The sequence below is a fragment of the Choloepus didactylus genome, chromosome 22 (assembly GCF_015220235.1).
Source record: "Choloepus didactylus isolate mChoDid1 chromosome 22, mChoDid1.pri, whole genome shotgun sequence".
Taxonomy (NCBI): Eukaryota; Metazoa; Chordata; class Mammalia; order Pilosa; family Megalonychidae; genus Choloepus; species Choloepus didactylus.
In genome coordinates this window covers 28,979,137-28,995,545 of record NC_051328.1, presented here as the reverse complement: position 1 = coordinate 28,995,545, position 16,409 = coordinate 28,979,137, and the positions used below count along the sequence as shown (strand labels likewise).

General features: G+C 45.5%; 1 protein-coding gene and 1 non-coding gene across 3 annotated transcripts in view; both read right to left on the bottom strand.

Moving 5' to 3' along the window:
• VAC14 (VAC14 component of PIKFYVE complex) overlaps positions 1 to 16,409 on the bottom strand; it is a 120,907-nt gene that overhangs the window by 76,702 nt on the left and 27,796 nt on the right. For both annotated transcript variants that reach the window (XR_005213777.1, XM_037815587.1), the window contains exons 2-9: positions 15,583 to 15,733; positions 15,195 to 15,362; positions 14,333 to 14,395; positions 13,682 to 13,789; positions 13,098 to 13,207; positions 12,680 to 12,786; positions 11,736 to 11,870; positions 11,093 to 11,245 (exon numbers count right to left, since the gene is read on the bottom strand). Coding sequence is in view for 1 of the 2 variants with exons in the window: in XM_037815587.1 (XP_037671515.1) it covers positions 11,093 to 11,245; positions 11,736 to 11,870; positions 12,680 to 12,786; positions 13,098 to 13,207; positions 13,682 to 13,789; positions 14,333 to 14,395; positions 15,195 to 15,362; positions 15,583 to 15,733 (995 nt within the window). In the remaining variant the exon portion in view is untranslated. The remainder of the gene's footprint in view (positions 1 to 11,092; positions 11,246 to 11,735; positions 11,871 to 12,679; positions 12,787 to 13,097; positions 13,208 to 13,681; positions 13,790 to 14,332; positions 14,396 to 15,194; positions 15,363 to 15,582; positions 15,734 to 16,409) is intronic.
• TRNAG-GCC lies at positions 9,622 to 9,692 on the bottom strand. Its single transcript has one exon. It is a non-coding gene; the product is annotated as a tRNA-Gly (tRNA).

Genomic DNA, 16,409 nt, shown 5'->3' with positions numbered 1-16,409 from the left:
CCAGGGAACCGTGGGCGGAGGCACCCTTGTGGGGCGGGCCATGGGGATTCCCATCAGCTAGGATTCCACACTTCCCTCTTATGCTAGATATTTATACTTTTATAGACAAAATGATATGTCAGAAAGTTGCTTCAAATAAATTTAGATTGTGTCCTAATTTTCATACATACAATGTTATTACCAGGAACATGCCCCCCAGGCTTCCTTAGCCTGAGTGCAAGCACTTCCCTAGGGTCCCATGTAGAGTGGAGTGGAGAGGAAGGAAGGACCCTGCATGTTATATTTTAATAGAAATTGCCCAGTTGTCCTCTGGGCAGGTTCTCCTAACTTGGCCATGCACTTCGAGAAGGTAAGAGCAGTCATCCCTTGAAGCCTCACCCAGAGATATTGGTAATCTTTTGAATATTTGCCAACATGAGCAATAATGATACACTGTTTTACTTTGCAGCTCTCTGATGAGCAGCCAAGCTGACACGGGCTCCCCCTTCAGGGCTGCAGAGGGCCTCGGCAGTTAAGAGCAGGTCTCGACACCCCTCTGCAAGGGCCTGAGCCTGAAGCTGTGACTGACCAGCGTGTGACCGTGGGCAAGTTACTGGACTTTGCCTCAGTTTCCCCAGGTGTGCAATGGGGAACACAACTACAGAGGTGTACAGTGGGTTGAATAAGTCTCCCCCAAATTCCTGTCTACCCAGAATCTCAGATGTGACCTTATATGGAAACAGGGTCTTTGCAGATGTAATTAAGCTAAGATGAGGTGATCCCGGGTTAGAGTGGGCCCTAAATCCTTATAAGAAGAGGAGAGGACACACAGGAATACGCAGGGAAGACGACCATGTGAGGGTGCAGGCAGAGACAGAGCGATGCAGCCACAAGCCAAGGGATGCCAGGGACTGCGGGAGCCACCAGAAGCTAGAAAGAGGCAAGGAAGGGCTCCTCCTTGGAACCTCAGAGGGAACATAGCTCTGCTGACACATGAACATGGACTTCTACCCTCCAGAAAAGGAGGTGAGACAATTAAGTTCTGTTGTTTGAAGCCAACCAGTTTGTGGTAATTTGTTAAAGCAGCCCTAGGGAACGAATATAGGTTATGACAATAAATGAGCTAATGTCAGTTAGGTGTTTAAAATGATGCCTAGCGTGTTGTATGAGCCACAGAAACACTGTTATATAAAGGAATAAGCTGCCAGAGCTGCTGCGACAAATACCATATGACAGGGTGGCCCAAACAGCAAGCATTATTGTCTCACAGTTTTGGAGGCTACAAGTCCACACTCTGGGCGTCGGCAAGGCTGTGCCATCTCCCAGGAGTCTGCAGCATTCTGGTGCCGGACTGTGCAATCCTTGGGGTCCTTTGGCTGCATCTCTGCCTCCCATCCCACGGCGAGCTCTTTCTCCTTGTGTCTGCTGACTTCTGGCTCCTCTGCATCCGAATTTACTGTCTCGCTAAGACCTCCAAGGCCCACCCTGATTCCGTTTGGCCACACCAAACCGGATCGTAGAAGACCCTATTCACAAATGAGTCCACACCCTAACTGATGCCACATCCTCCAAAGGTCCTATTCACAAGGGTCCAACCCACAGGAACGCGGATTAAGGTTAGGAATGTGTCTTTGGCTGGGTATGTTATTTCAATTTACCACACCAACTCATCACGAGCTTTACACCTTTTTCTTCCATTGGGTTGTTTTTATTTTTTCCTTCTTGATTTGTAGGAGTTTTTAAAATTTTGTTTGGATGTTAATCAAGAGTTAAATGCACTGCAAATATTTCCTCCCAACCTGTGGCTTGTCTTGTAACTTTTAATCTGCCTTTGGTTATATTAAAATTTTAAATTTAAATATGGTAGATCAATCTTTTTCTTTATAATTTTTGTTGTGGGTCTTAAGAAATTCTTCCCAGTATCTATAAACTATTCTTGGTGAAAAAATTAGAACTCGTACCTGATCAAATAGCTCTGACTACTGATTTTCAAGAAATATGGGGGCAGATTACCAAGATAAAGACAACATGGGAAACTCAACAGGATAAAGGACCTAGTTTCTTAAAAAAATAAACTACAAGGAAGAAAAAAAAAAAGAGATGAAAGGCAATCTACAGGTTAGAGAGACTTCAGACACATATCAACCAATTGCACTCAATGGAACTTACTTGCTCCAAACTCAACTATCTGCAAAAACAAAACAAAGCAAAGCAAAGCAAAGCAAAGCAAAGCAAAGCAAAACAACCACCAAAAAACCAAACTCAAGTCAGCTGGAGAAATAGGAACATTGAATGAATACTTGACAATAAAAAGGCTTTATATATTTTTTCCTGAGGTGTGATGATAGTATTGTGGCTATTTCTATAAGAGGAGCTCTTATCTTTTAGAAAAACATACCTTTATAGATGAAATATGTCAGATATTTGCTTTAATTAATCAAGCTGGGAGTAGTGGATGAGAGAACAGAAGCACCGAGCCTGGCCGAACCTGGCCGTGATGCTGAGGGACAGAGAAGGGGTCAGCAGACTCCTCTCTTTGCCTACTATGTGCCAGACATTCTTCTAGGCTCTTTCCAGGCTCCTTTAACTCTCTTAATGACCTTATTTCCACTTACAGATGAGGAAACTGGGCACAGAGAGGTTAAGTGACCAGCCCAAGCTGGTAAGTGACAGAGCACAGGCAGTTTATCTCCAGATTCTATGCTCAGAACCCTATAAACGATTTGGTCACTTGCGTTTATGTTTTAATACACCTGGATTAACTTTTTTGTGAGGGAGGAATATAATTTTCTTCTTATCCATCTGGATAAGCAACTGATTCAACTCTAGTTTTCGAAAGGCGAGCCCTGTGCTGTCCCATGTGATAGCCAATGGTGACTTGCAGCTACAGAGCACCTGAAATGTGGCTGATCTGAATTGAGATGTGCTGTGAGCTTAAAATACACACCAGCTTTCAAAGATGTAGTATGAAAAAAATGTAAAATATCTCATTAATCATTTTTAAATCATTGATCATGTGTCGATACTGAACATTTTGGATATTTTTTAGTTAAATAAAATACATGACTAACATTAGTTCCACCTGTTTGATTTTTTTTAAATGTAGCTACTAGAAAATTTAACATACATATGCGACTGAATTATACTTCTACAGACAGTGCTGGCCTAGACTTTCCATGCAGATGTGTAAAGTCATTTCTATATTATATCATATTTCCATAGATGCATGGATCTGTCTTGGACTTACTCTGTCCAAAAAGCCTATTTGTCTAGCCCTACTTCAACTCTGCACTACACAATTTACAGTAGCTTTATAAGCCTTTGTTTTTGTAGGGCAGATCCCTAATCCTTCTTGTTATTCAAAATTATTCTAATTATTCTTGACCATTTGCCACTCCATACATTTTGGAATTAGCTTGTGGATGGATATACACAGACACCTCTAGGGGAATTTTAACTAGAACTACATTTAATTTATGGAACATTTTCTTTGGGCACTGACATCTCTTTATGTATCAAGTTTTCCTACCCTCTTTAACAGGGTCTTGTTTTTTTTTTTTTAACTGATATATATATATTTTTGTGTTAGAGAAGTTGTAGGTTTACAGAAATATGCAGAAAATATGTAAAATAGAGTCCCCATATGCCACCTCATTATTAACACCTTGCATTAGTGTGGTACATTTGTTATAATTCATGAAAGAACATTTTTATAATTGTATTATTAACTGTAGTCCATCACCTTTTTTGTTTTCAGTAGGGTTCATTGTGTTGTATAATTCTGTTTTTCCTTTTAATTTTTATTCTAGTAACATATATGATGGAAAATTTCCCGCTTTCACCACATTCATCTATATAATTCAGAGCTATTAATTACATTCATTATCTTGTGCTACCATCACCACCATCCATTATCAAAACTTAAATCAACCCAAATAGAAATTCTGTACAATTTAAGCATTAACGCCCCATTCCAACCACAAACCCAGCCCCAGGTAACTCATATTCCAGATTCTGACTCTATGAATTTGCTTATTCTAATTATTTCATATCAGTGAGACCAAACAATATCTGACCTTTCATGTGTGGCTTATTTCACTCAACATGATGCCTTCAAGGTTCATCCATGTTGTCACATGTATCAGAACTTCATTCCTTTTTCTGGCTGATAATATCCCATTGTGCGTGTGTAAAAACCCACATTTTGCTTATCCATTCATTGGCTGATGGACACTTGGGTTGTGTCCATCTTTTGGCAACTGTGAATAATGCCGCTATGAACATCGGTGTGCAAATATCTGTTCAAGTCCCTGCTTTCAATTCTTTTGAGTATATACCTGGTAGTGGGATCGCCAGGTCATACGGTAATTCTATACTTAGTTTTCTGAGGAACTGCCAAACTGTTTCCACAGCAGCTGCATCATTTTACATTCCCACCAGCAATGCATGAGTGTTCCTATTTCACCACATCCTCTGCAACACTTCTACTTTTCTGTTTTTCTAGTAATAGCCATGCTAGTGGGTATGAAATGGTTATCTCACTATGGTTTTGACTTATATTTTCCTAATAGCTAATGATGTTGAACATCTTTTAATGTGCTTGTTAGCCATTTGTATATCCCTTTTGGAGAACAGTCTATTCAAGTTTTTGTCCATTTTTTAATTGAGTTGTCTTTTTATTGTCAAGTTGTAGGACTTCTTTATATATTCTGGATCTTAAACCCTTCTAGGATACGAGGTTTCCAAATATTTTCTCCCATTTAGTAGGCTGTCTTTTCACTTTCATGATAAAGTCCTTAGATCTTTTTTGTTTTCAGTAAAGGGTAGTGATTTTCTTAAGGCCTGATCACCTTTTGTATATTTCTTCTTAGATTCTTTTTTTCCCCTATTACATTTTCTAATTGGTTATTACTTGCATATAATGATACTATTATTTTTATATAGGATCTTTTACCCAGGAATCCTATTGTTTTATTAATTCAATAGTTTGGTTCTTGGCCTTTCTATGCAATTAACAGTTTTGTCTTTGCATCTGTAATTCTTAAACCTCTTATTCTTTTTCCTGTCTTATTGCATTGGCTAGTACCTTTGGCATAATGTGCATAGAAATGGTCTTTTTCCTGATGTTGAAGGGACTGCTTCTACCATTTCACCTAAAGTGGTTTTGAAAAATAACCCTCTTTCTGCTGATTGAAGTTCTCTGGTTGGCTAATTTATTTTAAAAAAGCATGAATGAAGGTTTAATTAAATGGAATAATTTTCTATATCTATCGAGATGATAATATGCTTTTTTCTTCAATGTGGTATATTACATTTCTAGGTTTCTCTCATAGTGAAATATCCTTGCATTTTTGGAAAAACTATTTAATTGTGATATACATTTTCTTTAAACCCTGAATTCAACTTGCTACCATTTCATTTATGATTTTTGCACCTATCAAGATTATATTAGTCTTATAAAAGAAGCAGGGGTGCTTTCCCTCTTTTTCTATTTTTTGAAACTGTTTGCATAAAATAGTGATTATCTGAATCTTAAAGATAGGTCAAAATTACTGGTAAAATCACCTAGACCGGGTCATTTTTGGTTGGAGTAGAGGAGAGACACAATTACAATGACCAATTCAATATCTTTAATACTTACTGGTAGTTTATTCAGATTTTCTCCGTCCTCTTGAATTGATTATGGTAATTTAGTGTTTTTTCGAGAAAACAATCTATTTCATTTAATTTGCTGGCATGAAACCATTCACACTATTTGTGACATGTCTCTTTTCATTCCTAACACTGTTTTTAGCCTAGCTTCTGGAACTGAACATTTATTTTCAATTGTTTTTAACAAATGCCGTTAAGGCCATAAATTTATCTCTCAGTTCTGCTTCAGCTGGGTCCCTCAAGTTTTGATACGTAGTACTTTTATTGTCATTCACTTCTAAGTATTTTATAATTTCCAAAGGGATTTATTTTTAATCCATGAATTACTTAAGACTGCATATAAAGTTTCTAAAACTTTGAGATCTATACAATATGGATTATTTGAAATATTGTGGATTTGCCACATTTTAATTCTGTGAGATTTTGCATTATATATTTCAAGGCTATTTCTTTAGGTGCATACAAATTCATGTTTGTTTTATCTTTTCGGTAGACTATTTTATTAACTAATATGCTTCCATATCCCTATTAATGTCTTTTGTCTTATAACTTATCTGTAAAGTGCTCAGAACACTACCCTTAATAAACAGTTGTTCATGTCATGTAAAAACACTGTCAACTTTGTTAGTATCGAAGACATATAAACTGAAATGATGTATTTTTTCTGCCTGTACCCACTGGGGATGAATTTGTGGTGAACCTGGTGTACTCTTAATTGCTGGTAGCTGAGGAACTCAGAAAAACTTTTTTGGGAATATAACTTTTTTTGTAATATAAGTTGGTGCACTGTATCAAAAGATTGAAACTGTTTATTTCCCATAATTTCATTTCTGGCCATCTATCTTAGTGCAACAGACGAAAATATAGAAACAAAATCCGTATCTACTCGCTATTTAGTATTATATGTAAGAGTGAAAAACTAGAAACAATCTAATTTGCTGATAATAGGAGAGGAGTTAAATTATGATACATATATACATAAACCCATGAGGAATAGTGGCTGTGACGATAACGTAGCAAAGCATGAAATTATAGTGAATAAAAAAGCACTCAGAGGTAAGCATATGGAAAAAACTAAAGTGGTAATAGCTGTTATATTAGAGTGAGACGCTCAAGAGTGACTGTTTCTCTCCTCTGTTTTCTAAATTACCGTAGAATCGTTAAGTAACTTGGGAAACTTCACATTACAGACGGCCGGGCAGAGGACATGCTCAGGCAGGCCGGGGCGCCCTGTGTCGGTGCAGCTCCTGCAGCCACACCGGGCGCTCGGGATGCTGAAACTTCTGAAACAACTCAAATTTACTTTCAACATGGAAAACATCCATCCAACAAGTTAAACTTCCAAAACAGCCCCTGGAGAGCTGTGCCTCCTGTGGGTATGTCCTGCTGTGGATGGGACGAATCTCAAACACCCTGTCATGGCACAGGAGGGGCAGAAGTTCAGTCCAACATATGCTGAATGAGTGATGATGCCACATTTCCCTGCTTCTTCTCTTCCCTATGATTGTTTCATATCGTTTCCTCTCTTCTGGTCTTCCTGCACTACCTCCCCATCCCTGTTCTTAGCTGATGACCCTGCTTTCTCCTAAAATGGACACAACCAGGAGTGACTTTCCCCAGCTCCCAGCATGCCCACCTGTGTGCCTCTGCCCTCCACGCTGTGCTGCCTCAGGCCAACCCTCCACCATGACCTTCGGTGCCTCCCCCCGTCTTAGCGGCAGGGCCCCGGCAGTCCCCACTTCCCTCCTGCACCATCAAACTCCCCTCCCCACCGGGTCTGTCCCATCAGCAAACACACTTGCTGTGGCAGGCTGAGTAATGGCCTCCCAGAGAGGCCCAGGTACTAATCCCTGGAAACTTATGCGACAAAAGGGACTCTGCAGATGTGAGTAAGGTAAGGATCTGGAGACAGGGGAATTGTCCTGGATTCATCCCAGGGGTCCTTATAAGAGGGAAGCAGGAGGGCCAGAGACAGAGTCTGGAAGATGGCACGCTGATGATTCTCAAGATGGATGAAGGGGGCAGTGAGCTAAGGAACTGCAGGTAGCCTCTAGAGGCTGACAAAGGCGAGGAAACAGATTTTCACCTAGAACCTCCAGAAGGAACACAGTTCTGCCAACGTTTTAGACTTCTGACCTCCAGAACTAAAAGATAAAAAATGTGTGTTGTTTTAAGCCACTAAGTGTGTGGTAATTTGTTACAATAGCATTAAGAAACTAATACACTTACTATATTTCTCCAAGAAAAGAAAATCTCCCTTGATCTCACCTTACCCATCAGTCTCACCCAATTTCTCTGCTCCCCTTTATAGGATCCTGGTTGTGTCCACTTCCTCTCCTCCCACTCCCTCTTGATCCCACTCTCACCAGGACCTCAAACTACCAGGGATGTACTGGAGGGGATGGGCTGGAAACACTAGGTGCTGTAAGGATTCAGACGAGGGACAGCACACTACTGTGGACCCCCCAAGTGGCAGGGCTGAGGAGCCAGAGCAAATGGAGAGGCCGGGAGCAGCCGGGCACAGGTGAGGGGCCTGCTCTGACTGGAGGCTCTGTGCGAGGTGGTGGAGGGAGGAGCTCTGCAGGTCAGGGGTTTGCTGGAAAGAACGTAGTGCCATGAGATGAAACAGCGCAGGCTTGAGTTGGGGAGGGAGACACTGAACAAGCAGGACCAGGAGGAGGCTCCGTCTGCAGCCAGGCGGACCAGGCTGGATTGGGCGAGCAGAGGGAAGGACGCCCTGGAGGCTCTGGGACCAACCTGTCCACCGACTGGCTAAGTCATCTGTCTCCTGGCTTGTGGGGACCTTCTCCTGGGTACTTTGGTGAAGACTGATAGTTACAAGCTAAGGGGGCTGAGAGTCGGTGTGAAGTCCAAAAATTAGCTGGTGCTGTTTCTGGAACTACTATAAAGTGAGCTTTTCATCCGCTGAATGTTGTTTTATGAGGCAGTAAAACCAGAAGCCAAGCTGCCTGAGTGTTCCTGGTTTTAGAGCAATACTTGCCTGAACAGACAGCTGTTCGAAGACTGCTTAGGAAAACTAGAAAACTACCTAAAAAGGCTGCATTGGCCAGGAATCAAACCCAGGCCTCCCGTGGGGCAGGCGAGAACTCTACTACTGAACCACCAATGCTTCTACCAGCTTAGAACTTCTTAGCAGATGCCACAGCCCATAGAATGGAGCAGTTCATTTCCAGGGAGCTTGGCAGTGTTGCCACATAAGAAGAAAGTAAGGGCAGGGATTGCTGGGTTCTACTTCGGGTAAAGAGGCACTTTTTTTTTTTAATTGACATATAATTCATACAACAAAATTTCACATAACGTAAAATTAACCATTTAAAGTGTACAACTCCACAGTTTTTAGTATAATCACAACTTTGTGCAGCTATCACCACTATCTAATTCCAGAACATTACTATCATCCCCCAAATGAAGTCTGAACCTGTTAGCAATCACCCCTTATGACCCCTGCCCCCAAGTCCCTGGCTACCACTAGCCTACTTCCTGTCTCTATGGATTAAGGGGCGTCGATTTTTAAGTCAGTATAAAATATTCAAAACTTCTGCACAATGTGACTTGTCAAGTCAAAAAATAAAACCAAACCCAAAAACCCCCCACAAAACCAACTACCACAAAACCAAAGAAAGCAGGATGTGGGATGTGGAATTATATAAGTTGTATGATCTCAACGTATACATAAAACAAAATTGAGAAAAACATGCCAAAATTTTAATACTGTTTGCCTCTTGGTGGGGATAGTCCTGCTTCTTTATATTTTTATCTACTTTCCAAATGTTCTGAGATGAGACTCAGAAAACAAAACAAAAAAAATCAACAAAACAAAACACTTGGACATCAGTGAAAGTTCACAAAATACGTCTAGCCTCAGATTCCTCTAGTTTCTCCCAGTAAGACAGCTTTTCCCTTGGGAGGGCCACACTGCCCAATCTCAAGTTTTCCCTTTTGAAGGAGCTGCCAAAATTTTTCAGCCACTGCATTGGCCGGGAATCGAACCCAGGCCTCCCGCGTGGCAGGCAAGAATTCTACCACTGAACCACCAATGCTCCAGCTGAGTGGTGCTCTGCACCCAGCTGTTTTGCTGCTCTGGCTCACTGTGGCAGTCCCCACAGCTGTAACCTGACACTCGAGACAGCCCACCATGGAAAGCTAGTTCAACCCCACCAGCCAAACCCAGCACGTGGGCTTGACATTCTGCTCCCAAGTTCAAAAGTTCCATGGAACTGCATAACACAAACAGTGAACCCTAAGTTAAACCATGGACTATAGTGAATAGCACAATTATAAAATCGTGCTTTTACCAACTGTAACAAATGTACCACACTGCTGCAAGGTGTTAATAATAGGGTGGCAAATGGGACTCTGTATTTTAAGCATGGTTTTTCTGTAAACCCACAACTTCTATAATTTAAAAAGAAGAAAAAAAAAGGGGACAGGTGTGAATGGCAATGGGAGCAAATGCTTTAGAAGTTCTTTTGGCTCCTGGGGGCAAGTTCCAGACTTCAGTCTGCCAGTCTTAAGGATTTGGGGAGATTGAGCATCGATTTACCCTCTGGCTGATTCTGCAAAGGCTATTTCCCCAAAGCTGGTCTCTCGGTGTGGAGAGAGGCCCAAGAGATATGAAAATGTTAGAGCTCTAGGTAGTATTTAGCATTCAACTCCAGACCCCAATCTGCATAAAGCGGGTTTCTTTCCTCACGGATAAACAAGATAAAGGAGTTGGAGAGGAGGGGTGAGCAATTTAATTTCTTGAAGACACTGATTTCAGCAGAAGAATCCCAAAGTAGGCAGTAAATTGTGGCAGAACTTTCTTAATCCTCTCTCCCTGAGAATGATGTGTACAGTAAAAGCAGCCAGGCGTTGGGGTGGCCGTAAGTCTATGGCCAAGAATCAAGCAACCCCTGTAGCCTGGTACTCATGTTATGTTGCAAATTGGGAACAAAACCTGATTTCCTGTAGCTGAACCTGCAAAAAGATTGAGGAAAGCCTTAACAGTCTTTGAGGCAATCTTCCTGGGTTCAAATCCCAACACCAGCACTTATGAGCTGCCAGATCCCGGCCATGAGTCTTTCCTTCTCCTGGCCCCATGTGTACATTGGGGATGGTAACAGTTCCCACCTCACTGGGCTGAGACCAGAAGTGAATTGACAGAGATCAAGGACTTGGAAGAGCACCAGCACAACAGTGGGGCCACAGAATGGTGGTTATTATTATTAGACACTGGTGACTTAAACCAAGAGATCCCACGTGATCTAGGCAAGGCCACACAAGCATGGGCTTTGTGTGGGCAAAGGTGCCCTGGGAACAAAGTCTGCCTCTGGAGTGCAAGGACATGGTGCTGGGGCGAGAGCAGCTTTAGCCTGGTTAGTTATGTGAGGCCTGAGGTCAAGTCCTAGGACCTCTGGGGTGCTCCCTGGGGGGTGAGGGGTGGGAGGCATCTACTCACCCCTGTCTGTCCCCTCCTGCTTTGCCAGGGAGTCATCGTGGCTGGGTCCTGCCTGTTTCTGCACCATGGGCCTTGGCTCTTCTGGTTCATCGTCTTCAGGGGTGACTAGCTTCATCAGGCTCTGGTTGCACACATTGGCTGCCTCCTTGATGCCTGAGTCCACTGAGGTAAGGAGCCCTGTCCAGGGGAGTCGTCCCTAAACCCGAGGTCACTGCTTCCTCCTGGTCAGGGCTTTGTCCTCCCCAGAGGCTATGCTGGTGGGCTGACAGGCAGACTGAACTCAGTCCCACTCTCCTGCCATACCAGGGCGCCTAGGAGATGGCCCTATTTTCTCATAGGGCCCTTTCTGGTAGTGGCCCTCCCACCAACAGGATGTTCCCCACCCAACGAGGTTCAGACCTCAGGACCAAGGAAAGTGGTTCCTGATTTGTAAGGAACCAGGTGAGGTTTGGGGACCGTGAGCATTAGTTATGTGTCCTGGTGCTGCCCCTGACTTTCCCAATCTGTATTCAGCTCCATCTCTTGGTCTCCAGATGCTAGGGACTATTTGGAGGGGTGATGGATCCTAAGGGAGTCCCCACCCCACACTCCAGAGCCCCCTTTGGGGCTGTTCTTGTTTCTTCTCCTCTGGAGCTAAGGATACTTTTCTTGCGGTCATCGTAGGCCAGGCAGGGCAAGACGGCGGTCAGGATCCCCGAGGAATAGGGCAACATCACCCGGCCGGCCAGCTGGATGAACTCCCGCATCCAGCACATGGCTGTCAGCTGGATCAGATCATCTGGAAGAGAAACCAGTGGTTCCAGGAGGGCCAGTGCGAGCAACCGGAGCACTCCCATCCGACTGATCTCAAAACACAGGATGGGACTGGAGGAGAGGGGGGGACCCAAGGGCCTGGGCTGCTTGGGTCCTCACCAATACTCGCTAGCCCTTGCTTTTTCTTTCCAAAGGTCCACACAGATGCCAGTTAGGGATGGAGCAACAATCCTGTCTCTCTCATAACACTGCCACGGCCATGTGAACGTGCTTTCGGCCAGCCCAAGGGATAAGTCACATAGCCCGATTGCTCCATCATCCCAAGTAACAGCTGGCCGGCATGACATGAGTGACACCATCCAGACCAGCCAGCCCCACCACCCTCCAGCAGACTGCAGGCACCTGCCTGAGCCCAGATGAGCCTCACCTGGGTGAGCAGAACCACCCAGCTGACCCAGACTCACAGTTAATAATGAGCGACTGTTGTTTTAAGCAATTAAGATTTGTGGTGGTTTGTTCTGCAACAGAAGCTGATATACACAACCCCAACCTCCAAGCATTTCAACCCTCAGTGCTAATGACAAGCTTGCCAGCAGGAAGGAATCCAGGTCTCACTCCCCTCCGGGCCCAACCCAGTGAGTTCTCTCCCTCATGGTGAGAGGGAATTCGGACCTGTCCCTCAAAAGGAGCCACCACGCCCTGCTCCCAGATCCAGTGTCCCACTGGCTACCAGCCTGATGAGGACTCTCTCCTGGCCTCTCCTTGTAGCTGAGACGGTGAGAGAGGAAGCTGCTCTGGGCAGTGGCAGTGGCCCTGGGGCTTTCACACACTCACCTGTGGTCTGGCAGTGGATCACCAGGATGTTGGCCATCTCGGCAAACTTGACGCTGGAGGGGTTCTTCTTGATTTCTTTCAGGAATTCTCCAAGAACCACCTCACACCTATTGATGAAAAAAGATGAATAGAAATAGCGCATCAGCCAGGGCCGAAGGAGCCTCAACCAATGCCCATTTCTGCTCTAGCTTGGCCCCCAAGAAGGTGTCTACATTTTGAAACTTGGGTCAGCTGAACTTCTTTTGGGAGATTGGAAGTTGATGAGTTGTGAATGCCTCAAAGTGGAAAGCACAAGAGCCAGGAAGACAAAGAAGGAATGTCTTGTTTTCAGCCCACTGCCTGTCTGCAGAGAATAAGGGATGAGAGTGCACTGAGCATCCCAGCTGGCGGCAGCAACCTGTTCCCTCCCTCCACTCACATTTTCCGAATCTCTTTGCTGTTGTCTCCCAAGATCTGGAAGAGTCCATCCAGGATCTCCGGAAGGTAATCCAGCAGGTTAATGTCTGGCACAGACTCCAGAACCAGGATCTGACCCAGGGGAAGAAACCAGGAGAAAAAGTCACAGCAGCTCAAGGACCCTTGTCTCCTCACCTGTCAGCTGGCACCAGGGTGGTGAGAAGGGGGTCCTAACAAGCAGCATTTCACTGCCCTGCAGGTGTCTCACAGGTGGGCTTAGCAGCTATCTTTTCTGTTAAATGTGCAGGGAACAGTAGTTAACTCCAAGAAATCACATGAAAGGACAGGAAAGGCTAGAAAAGGTCCGGCCACTGGAAGTAGCACGATTGGCTTCAAAGAGGCCCTGGGTGTTGCCCTCAGGGGCAATCATGATGGGCTTTGGGGAAAAATCAGAATAAATGTGTTTTCTTCTTATCTAGTGTCAAAAGCTACTAAAAGAATACTAATGTGGCCTGCTCTCCAGCCAAAGGAATGGCCGAGGAGGCCGCGTTTACTGTGCTAGAGGCACGTTACAGCTGGAGAAGCTGCTGAGGGCCGGCCTCTTACCCAGGAGATGATGAACTGCCGGGCGTACTGGTTGTTGGAGTAAATCCTCTCCCGCAGCAAGGGGATGAAGCCCACCAGGTCAAACTTGTTGCTTTCAGTCACAATGTCCTGCGGGTTAAAGGAAGCATAAGCTGCCGAGAGCAGGGGCCAGGTGGGCATGGAGGAGAACGGCAGAGCCTGAGTTAAGGAGCAGAGGCCCCAGGGGCATCCAGCCTCTCACAGGTCGAAGGACAAGTAAAAAGACAGACTGAAAGCAGGAATCAAAGTCAAGAGAACTAATCAAATGGCAAACACTTCCGTCCCTGTGGTCGGGCTTGAATGCCTAAAGGGAGAGTAGCATACGCAGCCCCTGCACTGGGGGAGGGTGGTGTGGAGATGACAGGTGAGCTTCTCTGCCCTGAGAGGGGGTAGCACAAGGGAATTTTTAGGGGGTGATGGAACAGTTCCGAATTTTGATTGTTGTGCTAACACAACTCTACACACTTGTCAAACTCCTAGAACTGTATACCAAAGAATGGATTTTACTGTATGTAAATTTAAAAATTTAGAAAAAATTAGGAAGAGCATCCCAATGATAGAATGTATAAGCTTTACAGACAGATGGAAGAAGAATATTCTAAAAAATAAAAAGGGGGGACAAAGTACAAATACCTTTAAAAGGCGGTCCAGGAGCTCGGATCCACTTTTCACATTGGGGTCTGGGTCAGCAGCCAACTGTGAGAGGCAGAGGGGAGAGAAACACAAAGCAGGGGACCACAGTCAACACTCAAGACTGACCCGGGATCTCCTAAAAATCCAGGGCCAAAGGCCCGTGCAGCCTGGCATGCCCGACGCTTCCCCTCATGGGGAACACATCTGAGGAGGGTGGGGACATGAGGAAGGGCAAAAGGAACCTGGAAAGGCACCACAGGGATAGAACTGCTCACTGTCTGGGGACTCTGTGACCTGCTGTGACGGGCCAGGTGTCTGCTCTCCACTGGCCTTCCTCAGGGGTTCCCAATCTTAAAACACTGGGTCCTCTCTCTGCTGGGGGAGGGACGGGGACAGCTGTGAAGCAGATATTCTAGAAAGACTGCAGGATTCAGCAGTAGCAGCACAGCTTCATGGTGGCCCTTCCCCTCGGGAGGGAAATTCCATGAAGCTGAAGGAGGAGGTGGGAAGGGGACTCCAAAGCCTTCCTAGGTACAACTTTATGAGAGTGATTATGTGCGAGGATACCCACAGGGGAAATGAGTCTGTACTTGAGATTCATTCTCATCACCATCTACTAAAGAGGCTGGTGCTTTTCAAACTACGGGTTTTCCCCACCAATCTGTGGTAGGTGGATATTTTTGTAAAATGCAATCAAAATGAATTGCTAGAGAATGGAAATTAAAAAAAACAAGCCAATTTTTTTGCAGCCATCTGCAAAGAGGGAAAAAGGGACCCAGGCACTCAGGGCACCAGAAGGTCAGGTGAGGTGGCTGGTCCGAAGCTTGGCCCCGCTGGAACGAGGAGCCGAGGAGCCAGTTACCTTGCTCAGCCCGTCAAAGAGGACGTTGAAGTGGGGCAGCACGGCGCCCCGGGCCACCTTGACGATGTTGTAGAGGGCCTCGCAGGCGTAGTAGCGCAGCCTGCTGTCCGCGTCATTGAAGCAGGTCAGCACCGGCTCGATCAGCTCCTTCAGGTAGAGCCCCGAGTCCTGCGGAGGGGCAGGAGGAGGAGGAAGACGGCTCAGAATGGGTCAGACGCCCGGGCCCCCAGCCTGCAGCGCCAGCTGACACCCCAGCTCCCCGGGAGCTGCTCAGGCCTGCGTGGGAGGGCAGGGCTCAAAGACGGGACTGGGAGCAAGGCTGCAAAGCTGCAGAGCCAGCCTGGCTGGCCTGGGGCGGGGACCGACGGGCAGTAAAATGCAGGCCCACCTTGCCCAGGGCGATGGAGCAGGCGGCCAGGCCGATGAGGCCCCCCTTGCGGCTGTGGGGGTGCTGAGACAGGGCGAACTCCTGAGCCAGGGTCTGGATCACGTGCTTGATCTGCGCGGTGTTGTTCTGGGCCACGAACTCCCGGACCAGCCTGGAGAGAGGGGACGAGGCGCTGTCAGCCCAGCGGGCCTGGGCTACCCCGCGGCTGCTCCAGGGCCTGGGGCGGGGATGAGGAAGGGAGACTGTGCTGGTTTGGAGCTGTTATGTGCCCCGGAAAAGGCTGTGCACTTTTAATCCATTCCCATGGGTGCTGACTTATTGTGGGTGGGATCTTTTGATTAGGTTGTTTCAATCAGATGTGACCCACCCCATACAAGGTGGGTTTTAATAATTTACTGGAGTTCTCTATGAGGATAAAAAACAGAAAAAAGCCGAGAGAGCCGAGAGAGACAGAAATACCCAGAGAGCTTGGAGAGAAAAGCCCCGGGAGAAACAAGCAAGGACCCACAGAAACTGGAAGAGCCAGAAACGGAAAGCAATGAAACCCAGGAGAGGACAAGCAGATGTCAACCATGTACCTTCCCATGCAACAGAGGAACCCCAGATGCCAGCAGGTTTTCTTTGGAGAAAGTATCTTTCTCTTGATGCCTTAATTTGGACATTTTCATGGCCTTAGAACTGTAAATTTGTAAACTAAGGAACCCCCATTGTAAGCCAACCCATTTCTTGACTTTTTGACCACAAGAGGGAATAGAAAGGCAACAAAATAAGGTTTTAGTGGCTAAGAGATTTCAGAGTCAAGAGGCTGTCCTGGAAGTTACTCCTAT